This window comes from Alternaria hordeiaustralica (assembly GCF_023758085.1).
Source record: "Alternaria hordeiaustralica strain BMP 2776 chromosome Unknown scaffold_22, whole genome shotgun sequence".
Lineage (NCBI taxonomy): Eukaryota > Fungi > Ascomycota > Dothideomycetes > Pleosporales > Pleosporaceae > Alternaria > Alternaria hordeiaustralica.
In genome coordinates, this window is record NW_026056794.1 from 373,867 (window position 1) to 395,104 (window position 21,238).

Genomic DNA, 21,238 nt, shown 5'->3' on the forward strand with positions numbered 1-21,238 from the left:
GCTAAGCCTACAATGGCTGACCAGTCCGTTTGCGCACGTTCTCCATGTGTACGCGGTTCTTCAGATGTAATTCAAAATTATTGACCGTTTGTTCGGGCCCAGCATTGTACAGCTTTCCTGGGCAGTCTATGCATCGGATTCGCGGGAGGAAGTACGCTTTGTGGTTTGCTGGCAGAGGAGCGGTTGGAGATAGTGTATCTAGCTTGACTTGTCTGGACACCATCTCGCCAGTCTTCGGGTCCTCGTGGCGCTCGTTCATGACTGCGTAGCGCATGGTAGATTCGAAGAGCTCCCCGGGATTCTTATCGCGTAGGTCTTGAAGGGCTTTTTGGAGCCATGGGGGAGTGGGAGGCTAGTATGGGTCAGATATGACTACAGGGAAGCAAGGAGAGATCTTACATGTTGTGAGGTGGCGGGCGTTGGCCAAGGTGCTTCTAACGAGCCATCCGGCTTGTAATTCCATTGCTTGTTTGGTGTCGTTGGTGTGGGTGTGGAAGGTGGTTTCGGCGAAGCTTCAACGGATGTCGGTACTGTCGGTGTGGAGCGGGAAGGCATGGCGGGTGACGGTGGAGGGGGCATCGAGTTTGCGGTAGGCGTACCCCGCGTTGGTGGTTGCGAGAGTGTCATCATGGGAGTTCCAGCGGGCTTTACGAAAGCTCTTGGGTTCCTTACCCATTCCCTGAACTTTGCGGGCGTTATGCGGAGTTTGACTATTAGTGATGTGGGTTCAGATACGCTCTCTTCCCGCGCTTCATACCGTAGGGACCTCGACGCCCGTGGCTCGTGATGGGGTGTTTGGATATTCGAGACTTCGGGAGTTGCTGATCTTCCAATGGCGGATCGCATCGCAGCTTGAGCAGCAGTAGCAGCTCCGCGCATACCACGGGTACGAGCAGTGCCTCCAGTCATCAATTGAGCAGGTGCGGGAGACTCCATGACTGAATCATCACTATCTGAATCGTCTGAGCTGCCATCAGCACCGCGACGACGGCCTTCTCTGGCTTTGCGCGTGGCCTTGAAGAGTTGACTGTCCTCAATCGTTTCCGCAGCGCCAGGCAGCACTGATGAAACGACCAACGTCCGAACAGTCCGTTGGCGGTCTTTGAGGTCTGGCAGGGCAGGGCCACCGCGTCTGTTGACGGAACGCTTCTGGCGTCGCTGTTCGCGCATGATTGAAAGTTCGGCTCGCTCCAGGTCCGCATTGCTGAGTTCGTAAAGGTAGGGTTGGTAGTCCTTTGTTGACTGCATCGGGCGGAATACGGAGGGAAGTGGTGATGCCAGGAAGTTGTCTTGTATGTCTGTATCTTCGACTGGTCGCCCGTCGAAGGGATGTCCTGTGATGTAAAGACTTTTTGTAAACATCTGGCACTGCTCTCTTATGGAATGTGCGATTGCGGTTGTGAACTCTCCGGATAGTGACAAGTCGGCGGCCATCTGTCTCGCAAACTCCTCAGGCGCATTCAGAGGGTTGTTGATCTCCCACTCAAACTGGTCTACGAGGGTGTGCTGGCCAATCGTAATGTTCAGTTTGATCAATATCCGCATCTCATCGTTCTTGTATGCCGAGTATGGCTGATGTGGATCCAGTGGCTCGTCGTCGAAGAAGGCGTGGGGGTAGTAGTCTTGTACCTGCTCGTGAATTTCGCGATCGATTTGCTGCATTACGTTCTGGCGCAGTTCGGGCGGTATTTGGAAGTCTTCGACGAGGGTTTGGGCGAAGAGCACGGGGTTGGTAACGCGGTCGTGGAGGTTCCAGGTAAAAGTATCGCGAAGCTTCAGTCTATCCAATTCGATATCCAAGCGCACAGGTACAAGCTCCTCAATCTGGTCTGCTTGCTGGAGCCCCTTCTCTTTCGAAACCTTGAGCTGCGGTGCGAGTCGACGGCCAGCGCGCTTGGCATTCTCAGGGTATAGCAGCTTGGTTTGCGGTAGGGCGCGCGGGTCTCTGGGGTCGGGGGGTATCTCGGTCAGGCCGTTGCCATAGCCAGCGTAGCCATATCCAAAGATGGCGCCGGGGTTCTGTCGTCGGACCGGATATACTTCGTCGCGGTAGAAATGGCGCAGGTCGTTGAGTTCGCCATAGACCCTCTCGGAATGTTTGTTGCGTTCGTACTTGTTTACACTGTCCAACAGGTCGCGCTCGATGTAGCGGTTGAGGAGGTGCGTCTGCGAGGCTGTGGGGTTCGCGCCGTCGTCGTGGGAGGGCGTGTGCGATGATTTGCGGGTGCCCGAACGCGATCGCTTTCTGCTGGGCGACGCGCCGTTGATGGCTTCGGGTTGCGCGGGCGATGCCATGTCGCCTTGCGCGCCGGCGAGGTTCAGACCAGAGGCGGCCATGACGGCCTTGGCTTTCTGCTTGCCGTCTCGGATCGCGTTGTTGTCGTTGGACGCGCCGTCGGGTCCATTGATGCTGGTCGGGGCGTTGGCGGGCTGGACAGCACCTTCACTGTTGATGCCGTTGGCGGACGCGCCGTGGGCAGGATCGAGGGACTGAGAGTCGGCTAGCGGCGGGGAGGGCATCGCGTAGGAACTGTGGATGCGCGCAGCAGGAGCGACCTGCGTGTTGCTGCCCTGGTTAGAGCCGAGGCATGGAGGCTGGAAAGAGTGATGGAGGCTCGAGTGGGTCAATGGGCGTCCCAAGCGGTCGCGCCTGCCAGAAGAAGGGGGCGGACGTGCGATGCGATGGCGACAGCAACACCCGCGCCGCCATCTCCAGAAAGCGCATGCATCGCGCCGCGATCACGCGAATAAATAGCAGCAATAGAAAAAACACATACCTTTGCGAGCATGCAATTTGCGCGTCGTCACAGGTCACAGGGCTGGGCTGGGCCTCTGTTTGGCTGTCCAGGGAAAGAAGTGCCGATCGGGTAGTCAAGCGCGCAGCAGCCCGTCTGTAAGCCTTTCACAGGCGAGAGTATTGGCAGGAAACCTAAATCGGCGAAACACCTGCTGCGGTACCTTGGGCGGGGTCGCGGCCGTGGATAAGCTCGGAATGATGTGTTGTGTGTCAGGCAGAGGCATTGATGGATTTGCGCCTCGCTCCCACTTCCCGCCGCTTGCGAGCGCCGAGCCAGCCAGCCCATGACCACACTGAAGCTCGTCGGCACGCTCCCACGCACCCAGCGTCTCTGCCCGGCGTGGTTCTTTTCACGAAAGCAGAGGCCATGCTCTCCCGACTGTTCCACATAATTACACCTGCACTCCATCGTCTCCACGCAGCCCATCACGTGTGACGCCATGACGAATGCTAGCGCCTACCTAGACCGGTAAGCTCAGAGGAAAAGCCACTCGTGTAATGCAGTGGATCTTGTTCGTTATCGAATAAAGGTTGTATTTTATGGAAAGACCCGCCTAGTAGAAGAAGATAAGAAGCGTCTGGTAGTACACCTCGTCACCGCACTCTGACGCCCTCGCCTCCAGATCCATCCTAGTTGCATCAATGCTAGAAACTGACAATACCTAAACATTTCCATCCAGTCCCGGCCCGGACACGCCGCCGCTTACAAGTTCGCCGGCTATATGCGTCTGCTTTGCTTGCGATAGATACTCAAACGTGCAGGTTCGCTGCTGAGACATGCGCTCCCCTGTTGCTCAGTAAACTCGCTGCTCTCGTTGTATACCCTGCGCTCAAAGCAGTGAGTCAAGTCGAGTGAATACACTCAAGCATGCTGCGACAACCTATGGTAAAATAGTCAGCGCTCTGTCATGTTGAATGAAAACAAAACAGCGATTGACTTACCTCAAGCTGGAGCTCCTTATCCTTGGAACCGTTAACTTCGTCCGTGATGAGCTGACCCAAGTTTGCGCCCACACCCTGCGAGCCACCCTGCCTCTTTGCAAACGGCCACTGCGAATATTCTGCCAGCAGCTCGTCCACTTGAGCAAAAGCCCGTTCCCGCGCTTCGTGACCCAACGTGGTCAGGGCGTTCTCGAGGACGTTGGCGGCATAGGCGGCGCAGACCATGGTGATTGTTCGGAGCACCCTGAATTCCAACTCCTCGGGGAGGAATTGGCTGCCAGGGAGGACGACGGTGCGGTTTGTGAGAACGTTCCGGACTCTGCGTCGAATCTCCTCCTTTGCGCCGCCGTCTGCGACGGGATGTGTAGCCATGTCGAACAGGAGGAAGTTCTTCTTCTCGGTGCGCAGGATGCCCTTGTCGACGAGGCCTTTGCATAGTCGTTCGCGTACTTGTTTTAGTTGGTAGCCAATCTTCATGAGGTTCCACGTCTCTCCTGTGTGTACAGTTAGTGCCGAGCATCAGCCTTGGGATTGCGCGCCGCAAACGTACCGCTCATGAGGTCGATCCACGAGTTGACGCTCATCTTCTCGCTCGACTTCATCATCTTCAGGGCCTCATCCAGCAGAACCTCTCCGGTCAACGTGTCGTCAATAACCTCGATGACCCGGTCTGCGAGGGGGAACCGTCGCCGATTCGAATCCTTTTGCATGCTCACGCGGCCTCGGAAGGCCAATTCTATGACGATGCAGCCTCGCAATGCATAGGAGATGTTGTCGTTCCAGAACGACAGGTATCCCTATTCTCACTCATCAGCCTGCTGCCCCTAGCCCACCAGCGCCCTGCGGTGTACACACCTGTTTGTCCTTCAGCCCCATGAGGATGATTTCCTCCATGAGCGTCAGCTTGGGCTGCTTGCTCCTCTCTGCATTTTCGCTAATGTCCCGGGGGTCGAATGCGATCTTGTGGCCATTCTCGGAGCTTTCGTAGGAGGTTTCGGGGGTGCGGTCGTCGTTGCGCTTGGGTGCTGGCGAGCTGACTCGGCTGCTCTCGTCTTCGCCGTTGCCTGCAGCGCCGCCGCCTCCTCTCCGGCGCGTCAGACCAGAGCTAGAAGCCATCAGGTGTGGTTGTGGAACGGGAGGGGGGTCTCGTTGAAATTATGCGTGATGCTCCTCAACGGGCGCAGGGATGAGGGCGCTTGGGCTGCGCATGCGCGGTGTCGGACTATGTGGGACTTTCGGTGAGTGCGATGTAGGAGAGGGTAGCGGGCACGGCGATGTAAAGAATAAGGGGTATCGCAAGGCGCCTGTGTGAGTTACGCGTTGGGGGTTGATTCTCGTGCCACATCAATCAGCGGACAGGGTGTCGGTCTCGGATGTGCCAAGATTAGTTACGCACGCTTCGGAGATCAAGTAAACAGGCGTCCAACAACACAATAGCCAAAGCACTGGGAGGTGGATAGCGTCAATTCTATCAGAAGTACACGGTGCCGACCCAGGCGACTGTTTTACACGGGGGCATATATATAGCGATGCCGGTAGGACCGACTCTCAATTCCACATCCATCATCTCCAATCCAGCGCGGCTCTCCAATATAATTTAGTGAGCTGCGATGTGTTAGTTTCGGGCAACTTCGGGATTTTCAAGTTGCGACTCACCATCGGGCTGGGCCATGATGTAGTCCACTGCTTGCTTGACTGTGATATCATCAGTATGTATATCTCCGACCCTGCATCTGAACGTACCGCTGTGGATGGCATCGGCCTCCTTGTCGGGGATCTCAATGCTGAATTCCTGCCTCACTGTCAGATTTGCCTTCCGTGTATCGTACGCGGACCGACTAACCTCCTCAATCGCCATGACCACCTCTACGGTATCCAGACTGTCGAGACCGAGGTCGTTGTGGAAGTGCGATTCGGCGTTCAGCTGCAAAATGTAAGCCTTTGTCTCCAATCCCTCACGCGCGGTTGGTAGCTACCTTGGAGGCATCGGTGACCTGCTTCTGCGTTAGCCACTTTCTAAAATTCCCGTCGCATAGCCATTACCTTGTCGAAGTTCTTCAAAAGGTCCATTATCCTGCCGGTGACCTCATCTTTTGACAGACCGGCGCTCGCGGCGTAGCATCGCACGGCCTGGAAGTATACGGAGGGGTTCATTTGCTTTGGCTGGACGAAGGAGCTTCGCGCAACGGGGCGAGCCATTGCGGCCTGGCATCGTGGGGCAGCGCGGACGGCGGACCGGGCGGACCTGAGGAGTGCTGTTCGGAACATGGTGGACGGTTTAGGAGTGCGTCGTGCGAGGTAGCAAGGTCGGTGGTGGTGGTGATGTTGATGCTCGACTAGAACTTCAGACTAAAGTTACATTACGTTAGTCAGCCGTCAAGAGCATTTCCGTACGAGTGAACAGGCGCACCTTGAATTATCGCAACAGGTAACACGGATATCCGAGAAAGACTTGGAAATCATTCATATACCCTGCTACATCACCTGAGTCAAATTTCTGACCTCGGAGTTGCCTCCCACCGTTGTTGCCGTCATTCGACTTGTCGGCCAATCGCAGCCTCCGCGTTACAAGCGACGACCTCAAGTTTCGAGCTTGACGACAACCTCCATATCCGCCAGCAACCCCCCAACCCGCCAGCGACTCCACCACGCTCACAATGGCCAGCGCAAAGCCATTGACAATGTTGGCACGCAGCCGCCCAGCTGCCACGCTGCTCCGGTCACCACAGTTCGCGTCTGGACGCCTCCCCTCGCCCGCCACCGTCGCCTTCTTCTCTACCACCCTATCCCGAGCCGCCACCCCAGCAGGGCCCCCGCCGCCAGGCTTCCGGTTACCCAAGCCCAAGCGATGGGATGAAGGAGAAGGTGCATTGGACCGCGCCGGCAAGTACTTCTTGCTCATGGAGATGTTCCGCGGCATGTATGTGTCGTTGGAGCAGTTTTTCCGCCCACCGTGAGTACTCCAATCAGCAGACTGTTCGTCTGCCACCTGGTCGCAATACGGTAATCTGACGTTTCTGAAGATACACCATCTTCTACCCATTCGAGAAGGGCCCCATCTCACCCCGCTTCCGAGGCGAACACGCCCTGCGACGGTACCCTACCGGTGAGGAGCGTTGCATTGCTTGCAAGCTCTGCGAAGCCATTTGCCCTGCACAAGCCATCACAATCGAGGCCGAAGAGCGCATGGACGGTAGCAGGAGGACCACACGCTATGATATCGACATGACCAAGTGCATCTACTGCGGTCTCTGCCAGGAGAGCTGCCCAGTCGATGCCATTGTTGAGGGTATGTCGACACGTCCCCTGAGCACGCCGATCGAGTGCTAACATGATACAGGACCTAATGCTGAGTATGCGACCGAGACCCGCGAGGAGCTACTTTACAACAAGGAGAAGTTGCTAGCAAACGGAGACAAGTGGGAGCCTGAGATTGCCGCAGCTGCTCGTGCGGATGCGCCTTACAGATAATGGACGGGAGTGATTCGGAATTACTGTACATATAAGGAGCGGTTGCGTCTGACACAGCCAGTCAGATTTCTTTTGTCAATGCATCAGTAAACAATATCAAGCTCACTGAGACCATGTTCAAGAAGACACTGAGATACATGGAATTGACGGACGTGCTATTGTGACGGAGTCGATCTAGATGCATTACTTTTGATTTGCAAGACAGCATTGGCATTGAACAAACATTCTCGAGAGAAGACAACCTAATATTCAAGATCATAATACTCCTAACGCTCATACGATGCCTGCCATGATATGGTATCAAACGCCAAATGTCTGCCTATAGTATGCATGCCGCCACCCTTTCCTTTTATATACCTTGATTCCGCCCAGCCTCATGATCATCTCGCCTTGAATGTGCCTTCAAAGCCCGGTCGCTTGACCTTCTTGCCGGGCTTCTTGACCTTCTTTTTGCCCTTTTGACCCTTGTCATCCTTGCGCTTCTTGAGGTTCTCCTCCCTCTTCTTCTGTCTCGCGGCCTTTCCTTGGTCCACGTTCGTGAGCCTCTCCTTCCACTCTTGCTTGCTCTTGTCCTTTTGTTTTTGTTGACGCTTCAAGCTCTTCTTCAGAAGGTTGACGTCGTCGAACACCTTCTCGCCCTGTGCCCTCTTCTTGGCGGCCAGCCATAGATCCTTCTCTTGAATATCCTTGCGCTTGTCCTCGTCAAAGGCGTTGATGCGAGCCTGTTTCTTTTGCGCAGCCTCTAGTGCTGTCTTCGCATCTGACTTGCCCTTCTTCTTCTTGGAGTCGAGGAATCCAGAGAGATTGCTCTCAAGCTGTTGGCCGTCCCATGCGATCTTGCCAAAGTTGAAGTTGCGCTCAGTCTCCGGCGACCTCGCTGGGAATACAGAAGGTGAGCCCGAACCGCCTCTTATCCGGGCGAGCTGTTCCTCTGCTTGCTGTCGCGCCTCATCCTCTTTCGCATCCTGACGCATGGCCTTCTTCGCGGCCTTCTTTTCGGCTTCCTTCTTCCTGCGCGCCTCGATCAGCTCTGCTCGGTTGCGTGCAGGGCGTCCATCTGGGCCGTCAGCCTTTCGCGCCGCGCGCATGGCCTCTAGTTTCGCGTTCAACCGAGCGCGGAAATCCTCATGTTTCTGTGGATCGATCGTGTATGGCTTTTTAGCCTTCTTCTGTGGCGCTTCCTCGCCGGACTGAGGTAGTGAAGAATTTGACGAAGCGGCGGAGGCGACGGAGGCTGTGGAGGAGTTGGAATTGGCAGTAGTGGAGGGAGCAGTAGACTGACCCTCTTCGACGAGACCGGAGACGTCCAAGGCCTCTATGCGTTCGTCTGGATGTTCGAGTTCGTCTGCAGACGCGTCGTCTTCTTCATCTTCATCCTCGTCCTCGTCATCGTCCTTTTCAGACTTTTCGGCGGCGAGACCTTGGAACTGCGTTGGTAGCGCTTTCTTCGCTTCCAGCTTTTGCTTGTTCTTGGCCTGCTTCTCCTTCCTCTTTTCTCTCCGCTTCTCTGCTTTCGCCGCGTGCTTGGCCTCCGCCTTGGACAAAGTGACTTCTTCGGTCTCTTCTTCGGCTTCTGGCTCAACAGGCTGTGTCTTTTGCTTCTTTGCCTTGCTCTTGATGCCCTCAAGAGGCTTCTCCTTTGTGATGTCCATGTCAAGATCGGACGACTCGGGCTCGGAAACCTCCTCACCCTCCAATTCACGCTTCCGTTTTAGCGCGTTCTCGTCCATGACGTCTTTGGCGCTCTTGTGGGAGGCAGGATCCAGCTTCGCTCGCTTGGCTGCTTGTCGTTCTTCGAGAGTCTGCTTCTTGCCTTTCTTTTGCCATTGCGTCTGCAGACATCATGTCAGCATAAGGCGATGCCTGAGGGGAAGAGATGCATACGCTGGTGATGCTCTCATCCTTGCCATAGTAGTCTTTGGCGGGTATCAGAGACATGAGTCCCTCAAAGGCACGAGCATGGCTCTTTAGACGCTCCTGCAGCTCTCAGTTAGCGGCGAGAGCAGGCGACAGGAGACTGCCCGGTGCATACCTCGAGATTGTCGCCCATTGCGAGGACGATAGACGCAGGATCCTTTTCGTAATGTGATATGTCCTGTTTCAGACGGGTAGAGGGCGCAGAGTTGGCGGGGCGAGCGTGTCGTGTGCGGGTCGCGAAAATCGAGGTCAAAACGAAAGCCAAGATTTCGAGCAGACTTTCAGCGCTAGGGCCCTTCCAAGATCAGACCCACCCGCCAATAGACCCTCGCCGCCCCAGCCACCGACCATTCTGGCTTAACGCGAAGCAGACTCGCGTGCTCCTTCACCAGCATCAGCCTCGCTGCCGGCAAGGCGCCGCGAGTCCATGGGTGATGCGCGTCTGTCAGATCCGCTTGCCTCTCGCGCTTCACAACGATAGGCCAAGACAATTCATTTGTTGTACATGATAGTCGGTGGAGACGCGTACGCACAGCCACCCGAGCCCAAGCACAACCTCGCCGTCGTCGCCTTGTATATATCCTAGGCAACGCCCTGCTGGCAATCACCTGACAACTCTGTATACTCAGCGCAATCCCACATATCAAAACTGCTAATACCTCCGCTCTAATGGCTACGCCGATCATCGAAGCCAGATCTCTTTCATCGCTTACCGCTCTTGCCTCAAATCCACCAGCTTACCCAAGGAATCCTACTCATGAGAGGCACGACCCGCTAGTACTGTACATCGCCCGTGTTCCTGGCAGCAGAGGTACGGCTGTCAACATGTCTTCTCCTACAGTAAACCTAACGTGCTTCAGATGTCTTCTTATCTCCGATGAAGCCGCGGGAAAAGGTGGTGACCGCAGAAGACATACAAAGCTCACTCTATTTCGTCCACGTTGAGCAACCAGAAGATGCTTACCTTGTCGACCCTCCTGGATTCCAGGACCCAGATTATGCGCAAGAGAGCCAATCGTCTTCTAATCCTGTCTCTGCGCCTATCGTCCCAAGGAAAGCAGTACCCGGCATAAACACAGCTCCCATACGGAAGCCCGTTCCTAGCCCTCTGGCTCCTATCAGTAATTACTCCAACAACCAGAACACTGATGCAGGCAACTATGCGCGGAGATCTGCAATGCTCGCCCCAGAGTATAGCCACAGCCCACGACGCTCATTCGATGCAAGCCAGTACCAACAGGAAAACCGAAGACCGACAGCTTCGCCACGTAGACGATCGGAGAACCCGTCACGCTCCAGTGCATCGCTCACCCTTATCCGGCGGGATCCCGCATCTGGAGCGCAATGGAATGTTGCTCGCATTGAGGATCCACCTGTCCTAGATGTCTCGTCGACAATGAATGATCCTGGCATCAAGAAGAAGTTGGGAGCACCGATGTATATCGAAGTTTTCAATCCTGGCTACTCTAAGTTTCTGCATTCCGAAACCACTGACAAGCCCCCTTTAACAACACGGGATAGTGGCATGTCCATCCAGTCACGTAACGCAGGGTCAGAACAGCAGACGGGTGCTCATCTGTCTACGAACGAGAACGTGTTCCGTCGACGCATATGGATGGAAGGATCGCAGCATATAGGCGGCTTTGGACATCGGAAGCTTAATTCGTATGACTACGATACCGGACGTCCTGACTCAAGGGGGAGTTATCGCGCGCAGACCAACTCCACATCGACAGACATGAGACCGTCTCCAACCCCTCCGTTCGTGACTAGGCAAGAACAGTCATATGCTAGCATCCAGGTCTCGGATAGGCAAACCAGTTTTCGTGGTTATGTGTTTACAAGTCCGTGGAACGGACGATGTGAGTTCACCACGGGAGTAGGCGGCGGATCTTTGAAGGTAATGCCACTCCTATCTCAGTGATTGTCAACAGATGATGCTTACTACCCTCGTAGTGTCGACACGTTGTTCCAGGGCTCCAAGGAGCGCCGCCCACAGCCATGACGGTTAGTGAGTTACGATTCAACCTCCCGAGTAGTCCAAAACCCACTACACCCAGAGGCGAAGAAGGCTCAAAACGCTCTTCGTTCTTCCGCAAAGCACGACACAGCCGCAACAATTCCTCTTTATCAGTCAGTCGCGATGACACCACCGAAGACGCTAGAAGTTCGTTGGATCGCTTAGATCTTTCTTTAGGTCAGGAATTCGCAGGTGGCGGGTTTGGTGGCAAGCAAGCGAAGTTGGGAAAGATAATTCTGGAAGACGAAGGCTTGAAAATGATGGACTTATTGGTCGCAGCGAATCTGGGATTGTGGTGGAGAGCCTACGAGAAAGCGCTTGTAAATGGGGGCACTACAGATACTATACAATAAGCTGGCGACGACCGAAACTATGTTGGAGCATAGGATTCTCATAGTGCAAGCCCGGTGTCGCCTTTGGGAGGGTAATTGTCGTGGTGTCTCTCCTAGTTTCAAACGGGTCCGAGACGACACTACTCATTGTGATATGCCATATGATGTATCAGACGGTATGTATAGTGAAGGAACCATCTGACAGCGCTGAACGCGTAGTATCGAGCAGTCACTTTGAGCGTCTCTACATGTTCTAGAGCTGACTTGGTCATGCTGGTGACTTTTCACGGCTGTTCCCCACAACCTATCTATAAAGGTAGATTCACGGTAATCACTCCCTTTATTCACCAGTCCACTTGCACGCACCCCTCTTGAGACCCTTTTTAGAACCAGCCTCTGACTTTCGCATCTCCATTTCAACAAAGGCCCTTGATCACAATCACACCACCACACACGTCGACCAGCTTCGTAGTAAAGTATGGCACGTCCCAAGAAAGCCAGTGTGCCCACAGGATCGTCCTTGTCCGATGGACATGGACGGCGTAAGACTCGCAACGGCGCATCGCAAGAGGAAGAGGAAGATATGCTCGATAACATCACCCTGGCTCCACCGGTCTCACAGCCACCGCCAAAATCGAAACCAATGCTGTCTCGCAAGATTCCTAGCGAGTTCGATCACGTTATACTCAAGGAAGAGGCTGATTGCAATGAATTCATCTCCAAGACTGATGCATCCGGAGATTATCTGCGGGACATGAAAACTCTAGAGGTTCATCTCGACACAACTAAACTGTTCGCATATACGGAGGACCGTTTCGCAATGGCACTCAACAAGCTACACCCACGCGCCGACAACGCTACCAATCCTCACGACTTACAAGCCCTTCTGCTAGTCGTAAAAGGCAACATACTCCTCACGCGTTACAGCTACCACCTCATATCGCCACACCTATCTGCCTTTGTAAACGACAAACTGAAGAAGCTAGCCGATGGCAAACTGTCCGACGAGGAGAGAGATAAGCTACCTTACAAGCTCAACAGCACGGAGAAGCTTCTCGCGACTGCGCTACTTGGCATTCGTGGAGTGAAGCAGGTTTCTATCGAGAGCAAAGGAAAAGGAACGGTTGAAGCAGAGTTCGCGGCGACCATTAAAGCTACGCTGGTCCAGCATCCGGGGACTGATATCTTGGAAGTAAGCGATGAAGAGTCGGAGTTTTCTACACATGCGTTGAACAGGCTTGGTTCGATCTACTCGAATGCGTATTCTGGGGACGCGTTGAACCCATACGCTTCTCTGGCTCCACCGGAAGTAGACCTCGTTGACCATTCGGAGGATTCAGACGATGATTTGCAGACCGCTGCTATCGCAGAACCGCAGAAACATGTCAGACGTAGGCCGAAGAAGGATGTTCCCATCGTAATGTCTGGGCCACGGACGCGTGGAACGATGGCCAAGAAGACAGAAGAGATTGGGGAGAACGACGAGAACAACGATGAAGAGGATGAGGACGAAGCATATGGTCTGGGTCTCGTGCATATGGTTCGAATCTACAAGCAGAAGTCGCGTCCGGGCGATATAGATTCGGAGTCTTCCAGGTACGACGTGTTGCCAGTAGTCCTGACGGCGAGGGAGGAAGCGGTTGAGATGGGCTGGAAAGTATAGCATTGTTTTTACCGAAAGTGTTTGGAAAATGAGACGAATAACTCCAGAGACGGATCGGAATTGATTTAGTGAAACTATGGCTCTCCGTCCTAAGTGTCGAAATGTACTTAGGTATAGTTTAGACGTATTCATGGATACTTCTAACTTGTGTAGAAAAGAAGTATGGTAGAGCTATGTCAATGGAACAAACAAGGGCGTATCAGTCAACAGCAACCCAGTCACGTAGGCCTGCTCAGTTTTTGTCTTGTGGGATGGTTTGCTGGAATTGGTGCACCGCCACAGCGAAGTGAAGGTGGCACCTGGTGGGGTAACTGCTTGTCGTCCGTGCGTAGGTGCCTTGAGCTCGCGGGCGCGGAGAGCTATGTCACCTCCGCCTCGACAAACAACATTTAGTTGCGGCAACATTACACGTTTGTCCTCGCTATTCAACCAAATCCCTCCGTCCAGAACAGGAGCTCTACTGGGAACCGAACAAATACACTGGATCGGAAATACGCAGGCAACAACGATACGATACCCCACCCTGCATCGCCGCCTCCGCCTTGCCTACGTGCTCGAACCACAAGATCCCTCCACACCGACGCGACAATGTCGGCCGAACTCACCTCTATACTGCTGTCGTTCCAGCCAGATAGCCCAGACCTCGCAAAGCGGCGCGAATATGATTCGAAGGCTCGTTCATTTGTCTCGCAACTGAACAATATCCCGTCGTCACAATGGGCCAAGGGCGCAAATACAAACCAAGACGTTCTTTCGGTAAGGATAGCTGACAGTATCAGCCCGGAGGCCGCTGACTTTACAGATACTCAACCCCGCCGTGAACTCAATAGCATACGCCTTTGCTCTCCGCCACCGCATCTCCGCTATCGTCGAGAAGAGAAACGTACCCGATGCACTGCAGCCCGGTGGTACGTTATGGAATCAGCTGGTGCTCTTCCTGGAGACTGCAGACCCTATACAACTACGCTATGTTGGGAAAGAGTGGAGATACCTCGTCGAGCAGACCGAGGCGATTGCGCGGGCATGCGATTCTGTAGGTCGGATAAAATGCTATTCGCTGCATGAGATGCTGACTACTACAGGCGAGCCTGGCTATTGCGCCCATGCGGTCGGCTATGACTCGACTTGATGCTTCCACAGGCACCTTTACTTCAGTCCACCTTTCCTTTATACGTCTATGCATGGAGACGCGATCGTATGCGGCCGCCGAACCGATCCTCGACAACTATATCCACAGCATCCCCCAGAAGATTGCCAACGTCGTCCGTGACGGCCTCGAATACTCAGTGCCATGTGCGGACGTCGCGAGCAGCGGGGAATACATACATCAGAACTCTGGACATTCAGACAAGGTGTCGCTGACGGATATAGAAGAGTACTATGTTCTAGGTGCTCAGGTATATCTGGGCCTTCGGCAATTCAAGAAGGCGAAACAATTTCTGGAGCACGTGCTGGTTATACCTACGACCAAAACAGCGAACGGCTTGATGCTGGAGGCGTACAAGAAGTGGGTGTTGGTGAGCTGTCTCGTAGAGGGAAAGGTATGTTGCAACCAAGCAGTATATCGCGGACCAAGCTGACATTCGCAGGTGGGCACTGCACCACGGACCTCAAATGGAAGCGCGATCAAAGATATCAAGGCTGCATCGAAAGCCTACGAAGCCCTGGCGGACGCATATGAGGAGCTGGACAACATGTCGAAGCTGAAGGCTCAGGTGCAGGCGGGTAGTGAGGTTTGGGCAGAGGTATGGTCATGATAAACTGCAAAACATGCAACGCTTGTTTCATGAATACTAACAAGACGTGAAGGATGGCAACGCTGGTCTCGTCAACGAACTCATCAGCAGCCAGACACGGGCTTACGTTTCGCGGCTGTCACGGACGTACTCGGCAATTCCAGTCTCAAACATTGCGCACCATCTGGGGGCACCTGCGGATGAGATCGCCGGATACATCGACACATTGATCAAGGATGGGCACTTGAACGCACGGCTAGAGGAGACGGACAAGGCGAATGCGGGGATCGTACTACGTTTCTTCTTGGACCCGACGCAAGGGCCTCTGGCCAAGAGTGAGAAGCAGCAGCAACAAGCGCTGTTTGAGCAGACGCGCCGTACCAACATGCTCGCCGAGCAAGTCAAGGACGCCGACTACCGAATGACGCTTACTAAAGAGTACGTTGAGAACCAGAAGCGGCTGAACAAGAGGCAGACCAACAACGGCGATGCCATGGACACGGCTTGGGACGACGGCCTCGAAGCTGAAGAGGACATGATGACAGATTTGCACTGAAGATGAAGAGCGATGGTAGACGCATAGCAAGGGTGATTACAAGTTCACTACATGGAAGTGGAAGACCGAAGAGACGGTGACTAGTGCTGACGAAGTCGAGCGTTTGGCAGGGTTGGGCATGATAAATGTCCATGACGCGATAACGGTAATGCATGAAACGAGAGATGGCGGATCACAAACAGCAGACATGATCAAGGACGGACCATGAAGGCTGGCAAAGCAGCCTATAGAAGGCTGCGGGGAGGCGAAAACGATGACGGACGGTCCTAATACAGACATGATGGTTTCTGTAGCGAGAAGAATCACGAAAAGAAATCATGAAGCCACCAACGTGCCACGTGTTGAGAAGTTGGGTGATGCAGACTTGCTTGTTGCAATGCTTTTCGTGTCAGAAATGGCGGTAGTGGAGCGCGAATTTGGAAGTTTAGGCGTGTGTCAGTATCAGTCGATTATCGTATACGCGATACGACCGCGCTGCTGGGACCGTGTTTGATAGCAGGCGCGACATGGGCCTCTGGAGCGCGTGGCAAACGGACCGAATTGGCGAATTGCGATGTACGGGCGTCGGGCTGCCATGAGCGCAACTTGCGCAAGCGATTGCGAACGGGTTGGGTTTGTAGTCAGAGGTTACTTTTGACACGTCGTGTTGAGTAAACAATACCATCGCACGACATGCAATTGTCGGCATCGGATTCGGGAGGATTGTGAGGCGCCGTCGGGATTGAGCATTGGACGTTTGTTTTTGTTGCAATGGGAAACGGAAGTGGAGAGGGGACGGCGAACGGGGAACGGGGAAGAAGCATGATGTGGACTAAGGCAGGCTAGAAGAAGGGACTACAGATCGCCGATGGGTGGTGAGATGGCACAGATGAGAGGGTCATGGAGCAGATTGATAGTTCTGCGGCAAGTCAGGAACCCGGTGTTGTGCTTTGGAGGAGTGTAGAGCAGGCCGGAGACTGGGCATCCATCAAGCGCAGCCACAGGGCCTAGCTGCTAGTCTGTTCCTGCAGCAGAGGCCAGGGTCCAATTGGGAAGACCATCTGAAACGTACTGTCTGGGAGGGTAGTAGGTAATGGAATCTTCAGGCCGCCCAACGAGGCCGCCCACTGCAGACACGATGGCGAGGCGGGACGTCTAGAGCCCCTAAAGCAGAGGGACTAGGCCGAGGGATTTGCGTGCAGCGTGTCGTGGGCTCAGTTGGTGTTCGTCCGGGCACTGGCTAGCACGATAGAGAGAGGCAGCCGGGTCGGCCGGGCAGGACAGGGGTAGAGACCCTCTGTGCTAAGCCGGGTTTGGAAGACCCCTGGGTGGCTTTGCGGGTTGCGACTTGGCGGCACTGTGCTCTCCACAGGCGGCTGCTCGTCGCTGCGTACGACATATTCGAGATACACAGCACATTGCACCACCGCTCGCGAGCACGCCGCCCGCCGCACCGCCTCCAAGCACCTCCGCCGCCCGCCTGAGCGCGTTCCTGCTTGTGGCAACCATGCCTGCATGCGCCGTGCATTAACCGCTGGCTTGGCCTGAGACACGCTTTCCTGCCTCGACACCCGTCGACGTCGACGCCGACAACATGAATATCCAGGCCACGCCGCCCCCGGCCACGACCTCACGACGCCGCTCGAGCGCTGCCAACGGCGCCGCAGAGGCCATTGCCGCCGCCGCCACTGCCTCTGCCAACCTGAACCGCTGGTCCCAGGCTCCGGGCACCACGGCCAGCAGGAGCGACCACCCGCACCACCAGCACCACCCGAGTTTCTCGCGCAAGCTGAGCATCACCACGCCCAACACCGCCGCGCCTGCCACTGCCGCCAATGGCCCCGAATCCCCCGCTCGCATCGCCAATTCTGCCCCTCGCTCGCCCACCGCGAGCCCCCGCCGACACCGCCCACGCTCGCCCGCATACGACCCCCCATCCGCCGTGACAGCCGCCCCAAAGGTGCCCCAGCTGCCCCCGATCCTGCTGCCCTCGACCGTCTACGACCCCAACACCCCCACGAGCACCTCGACCACCAACAACTCGCCCTCGGCATCTAGCCTCTTTACTCCGAACCTGCTCTCCGGCCTCCAGCAGCGCGACTACTTCAACTCGAAACCCACGCAGCCGCCGCCCTCCCAGAGGCCCCCGTCTCGCACCACCAAGGCCGAAAAGGTGTTGGGCAAGTCGCCCCTCGGGTCGCCTGCGGTCCTTCAGGAGGCTGACCCAAGGCACGACTCCACTTCGGGCGCAGCTCGGCCCTCTACAGCACGCAGACCCTCCGTTGCAGCACCCAGGGATCCCGTCCAAAAGCCCCCACCGAGTGCGGGTCACAGACCAGCCGCCTCGCGGGACCACTCCAGAAGTCAGAGCAGAGAACAGTTCAGGTCCGGGAGCAGAGCCCATGTCCGCAGCCCCAGCAGGGATCACCATCGCAACGAGAGCAACGCCAGCGCTAGGCTAGACGACAGCTACCAGGGCACGCCTCCCCGCACACGCGAGCGCAGAGAGAAGGACAAGAAGACGATGCTGTCGCGTGCCCTGCAAAAGGCGAACACCGCTGTCCTGCTCGACAATGCGCAAAACTTCGAGGGCGCCATGGAGGCGTACGAGGATGCCTGCAAGCTCCTCCAGCAGGTCATGATCCGCAGCTCGCAGGAAGAGGACAGGCGGAAGCTGGACGCCATTGTAAGTCACTGCATACATTATCTGTAAGCATTCACCACTAACTCCAGCAGCGAGTAACATACACCAACCGCATAGAAGAGCTGCGACGGCTAGATCCCGGCTACACTAACCATAGCGGCAAATCACTACCAGCACGCCCCATGAGCGGGGAATCGCTGGACGAACACCGCTCAATGCTGCTCCTTGACGACGACGAACCACCTGCAGTGATTGAAACTGCCACAGTATCTCGCATAGTTAACGACCGCTCTATATATGATACCCCTCCAGCCGGCGAGCCTACACCGCCGCCCAACCAGCAGCTGCCTCTCCGCAAGGGCTCCGACGGTCCTCGTGAGTCGGTCATTTCCACCGCCATCCGCGATGTGCAAAGAGGCATGCAGAACCCGCAATTCAACCTACAGCCCCCACCTGGGCGAATCGCACCTTCTACCACATCTGTCCGATCATCGGTTGCCGAATCGATGATGGACCGCGTATATATGCCCCCACCGCTCTCCCCAAAGCGGTCCAAATCTCCTCTCCTCAGCGGTAAGGAGTCCGAGCCCGAGGAGTATGGCCGTTTATTACGACCACAGCAGCCCGTCAAGTCAAATCACCAACGAGTTCATAGCAACGAGTCAACATCATGGCTTGACACTATTGATGAGTCTGGTGGATCTTCGTGCTCATCCTCGGTTCATTCCATGTCTCCCGGGGGAGTGCGCCGAAAACATATACGAAATAACAGTGGAGGAACCGAGGCAGAGTTCGATGCGGCGCTTGATGCAGCCGTCGAAGCTGCGTACGACGATGGATATGAACCTTATGATGACGACATTTCTACACCTGGCGATTTAATAGCGACTAAGTTGCGTAACGTGGAACTGGCCAAGGAGCGCGTGCGGGAGGCGGAACGCGAAGAGGCCATTGCCGCAGCCAAGTATCGTTACAAAGAGACGCAGCTTCGGGGCGAGGGCCTTCCGCATGTGCGCGAAAGCGCCGAGATCAGGTTCAACGACGAGGCGGAAGAGGAAGAGCGGTTACTAGACGAGATGACGCGAGAGTACATGCTGGATGGGTTTGATTTCGATCTGCAGACAAAGTCTTCGTTACCGCGGCAGTCAGACTCGAGTGGCTTTTCTGGAAGCGCGTACAACAGCTCCGTGTCGTCACACAGAACGACGGGTGGTACGTCACTCTCGACCGTTGCAGAGTTGATGCACCCGACATCCAAGCAACCACCCGCTCATTCCCCGCCCGCGGTGCCTGCTCCATCTGGCGCTCTGCCTGCCTTGCCTACGGTTCCCGAGTCACAAGCACCGCAAACGATCGACACCGCAGAAACCACACCACGGCCCACTACTGCAACCAAGGACGCAGCCTCAGTACGAAGTCGAAGGTTATCGGGACAAAATGCAAAGTCTTTGAAAATAGAGACTTCTGTACCGCCTGTCCCGCCTGCACCTCACACGGAGAAGCCTCCGGTGCCAGCTAAGGATGCGCCTACCGACCTCCCCGTCCAACCCAAGTCGGCGGCACCAACATTCAGCACCACCAAGCCTACCCTAGACTCCGCGTTCAAGCTTCCCGCGCTGCCGCAAGCGTCCCAACAATCTGGTCTTCGAGCTCCATCACCTCAGCCCACCCTCTACAGTCCCGCCGAAACTGCTGCCACGGTTTCACCCGCGACGCCCGCCCTCGGCCATGCTGTTTCTAACGAGGCTGGTCTTGTACCAGGTTCGCCAAAGACCGGGAAAACCTCAGCGATGGGAATCAGGAAGAACAAGTCCTCCCTCAGCCTGAAACAGCGCAACTTGTCAATATCCAGCCCAGATGGCTCAGATGCATCTATAGGAACGCCACTGAGCACGACCTTTTCCATTACGGGCAGGAAACCCAGCAATGTCAGCCTGGCAATGCCAACGCCCAGCGTCCCCACATTCAACGTCGACGGTCTACCGAGTGGAGGGATGCACTTGTTCGAGAGTGATATCCACTCCCCGTTCTCGCCCGGTTCGCCAAGCCCAGCCATCACGAACGCCCCGATCCCTCTGGAGCCATGTCCGGATTCGTACCTCCTCAGACCGTTTTGGTTAATGCGATGCTTCTACCAGACAATCGCGCATCCCCGCGGTGGCTATCTCTCCACTAAACTCTTTATTCCCCGCGATGTCTGGCGAGTAAAGGGCGTCAAGCTAAAGAACATCGAGGACAAGATCGCCAACTGCGACATGCTCACAGCAGCGCTTCAAAAGCTAGCGTCTGTGGATACGAACGACGCGGATGCTGTCCTAGAAGAGATGCAGTCTTTGGAGCTAGTGCTCGACCAGGTGCAAGCCCAGCTAGCAAAGAAATTAGGCAACGAAGTCGGTGTACAATCCGTAACCGCACTGTTCAGAGATGCGACCACTGTCGGCGAAGGTGCATCGTCAACAGACGCCTCCGGCAGGCATGGCTCCGTGGACCACCAACACAAGGGTGCTGTTGCCCAGGGCAAATCCTACCTTGCTTCGTGGCGGAAACTCCGATCGAAGAACTCGGGCGTTAACCTCGCGGGCATGGCTGGTGGTGCCAAGAGTGCAGAAGTGCCCAAGGACACGCTGATTATGTCCACGCTTCCCATGACCAACCTCCCCAGCATTCGCTTCGCAAAGCGAGACATTTCCGGTGTTGTGTTTGAGGGACCTAATGCAGGGTACATGGGTTCTTTGGCAAGGCTATTCGATGCGGTCCAAATACTGGGTATGTCTTTTTCTACATCATCTCTCATCATAGATCTGAATTAACTAACAACGCTATAGACCAAATCGCCCGCCAAGTCGAAGACCCAGGTCTCAAGCATTCCTCCCCCACCCACGTCGGTCTCGAGCTATCAACCCGCCACGCCGCAGAGTTCTTTGGCTTCTACATCTGCCGCTTCGTCCTCACCGACGTCACCATGATGTTGGATAAATTCATCAAGAGAGGCAGTGAATGGGTTTTGGTCTGAAACAGAGAACGCAAGCCTGCCTACCTGTATGTGAATATGCTTCTTTTCAATTTTAATGCAAGCGTTTTGTAATGAGATGGGAATTCCCTTTCTTTCCTCAAGCGTTTTGTACTGGGCGACCACCTGTGGAAATGGGTCTGGTCTGGTCTGGTTGGGTATGAATTCGTA

At 55.3% G+C, this 21,238-nt stretch overlaps 8 protein-coding genes across 8 annotated transcripts; 4 read left to right on the forward strand and 4 right to left on the reverse strand.

The window, feature by feature from the left end:
* Positions 1-7: 7 nt before the first annotated feature.
* Positions 8-2,520, reverse strand: J4E84_008589 (uncharacterized protein; the record flags this gene model as incomplete). Its single annotated transcript, XM_049391160.1, has 2 exons — positions 8-352; positions 400-2,520. The coding sequence occupies 2 exons, from the start codon at positions 2,518-2,520 to the stop codon at positions 8-10; spliced, it is 2,466 nt and encodes an 821-aa protein (XP_049241192.1).
* Positions 2,521-3,627: 1,107 nt separating this feature from the next.
* On the reverse strand, positions 3,628-4,855 carry VPS74 (Vacuolar protein sorting-associated protein 74; the record flags this gene model as incomplete). Its single annotated transcript, XM_049391161.1, has 4 exons — positions 3,628-3,678; positions 3,740-4,233; positions 4,290-4,536; positions 4,595-4,855. 4 exons carry the CDS (start codon positions 4,853-4,855, stop codon positions 3,628-3,630), a joined length of 1,053 nt encoding a protein of 350 aa, XP_049241193.1.
* A 481-nt stretch (positions 4,856-5,336) lies between these two features.
* On the reverse strand, positions 5,337-6,007 carry J4E84_008591 (uncharacterized protein; the record flags this gene model as incomplete). Its single annotated transcript, XM_049391162.1, has 6 exons — positions 5,337-5,344; positions 5,396-5,434; positions 5,483-5,531; positions 5,583-5,663; positions 5,716-5,733; positions 5,783-6,007. The coding sequence occupies 6 exons, from the start codon at positions 6,005-6,007 to the stop codon at positions 5,337-5,339; spliced, it is 420 nt and encodes a 139-aa protein (XP_049241194.1).
* Positions 6,008-6,420: 413 nt separating this feature from the next.
* J4E84_008592 (uncharacterized protein) lies at positions 6,421-7,210 on the forward strand (the record flags this gene model as incomplete). The annotated part of the gene is made up of 3 exons (XM_049391163.1): positions 6,421-6,692; positions 6,763-7,028; positions 7,080-7,210. 3 exons carry the CDS (start codon positions 6,421-6,423, stop codon positions 7,208-7,210), a joined length of 669 nt encoding a protein of 222 aa, XP_049241195.1.
* Positions 7,211-7,590: 380 nt separating this feature from the next.
* On the reverse strand, positions 7,591-9,260 carry J4E84_008593 (uncharacterized protein; the record flags this gene model as incomplete). Its single annotated transcript, XM_049391164.1, has 3 exons — positions 7,591-9,042; positions 9,095-9,187; positions 9,243-9,260. The coding sequence occupies 3 exons, from the start codon at positions 9,258-9,260 to the stop codon at positions 7,591-7,593; spliced, it is 1,563 nt and encodes a 520-aa protein (XP_049241196.1).
* Positions 9,261-11,957: 2,697 nt separating this feature from the next.
* On the forward strand, positions 11,958-13,142 carry J4E84_008594 (uncharacterized protein; the record flags this gene model as incomplete). The annotated part of the gene is made up of 1 exon (XM_049391165.1): positions 11,958-13,142. The coding sequence occupies one exon, from the start codon at positions 11,958-11,960 to the stop codon at positions 13,140-13,142; it is 1,185 nt and encodes a 394-aa protein (XP_049241197.1).
* Positions 13,143-13,730: 588 nt separating this feature from the next.
* On the forward strand, positions 13,731-15,434 carry J4E84_008595 (uncharacterized protein; the record flags this gene model as incomplete). The annotated part of the gene is made up of 5 exons (XM_049391166.1): positions 13,731-13,898; positions 13,945-14,175; positions 14,225-14,683; positions 14,732-14,887; positions 14,952-15,434. The coding sequence occupies 5 exons, from the start codon at positions 13,731-13,733 to the stop codon at positions 15,432-15,434; spliced, it is 1,497 nt and encodes a 498-aa protein (XP_049241198.1).
* A 1,573-nt stretch (positions 15,435-17,007) lies between these two features.
* Positions 17,008-21,070, forward strand: J4E84_008596 (uncharacterized protein; the record flags this gene model as incomplete). Its single annotated transcript, XM_049391167.1, has 3 exons — positions 17,008-18,099; positions 18,150-20,823; positions 20,883-21,070. The coding sequence occupies 3 exons, from the start codon at positions 17,008-17,010 to the stop codon at positions 21,068-21,070; spliced, it is 3,954 nt and encodes a 1,317-aa protein (XP_049241199.1).
* Between the last annotated feature and the right edge of the window lie 168 nt (positions 21,071-21,238).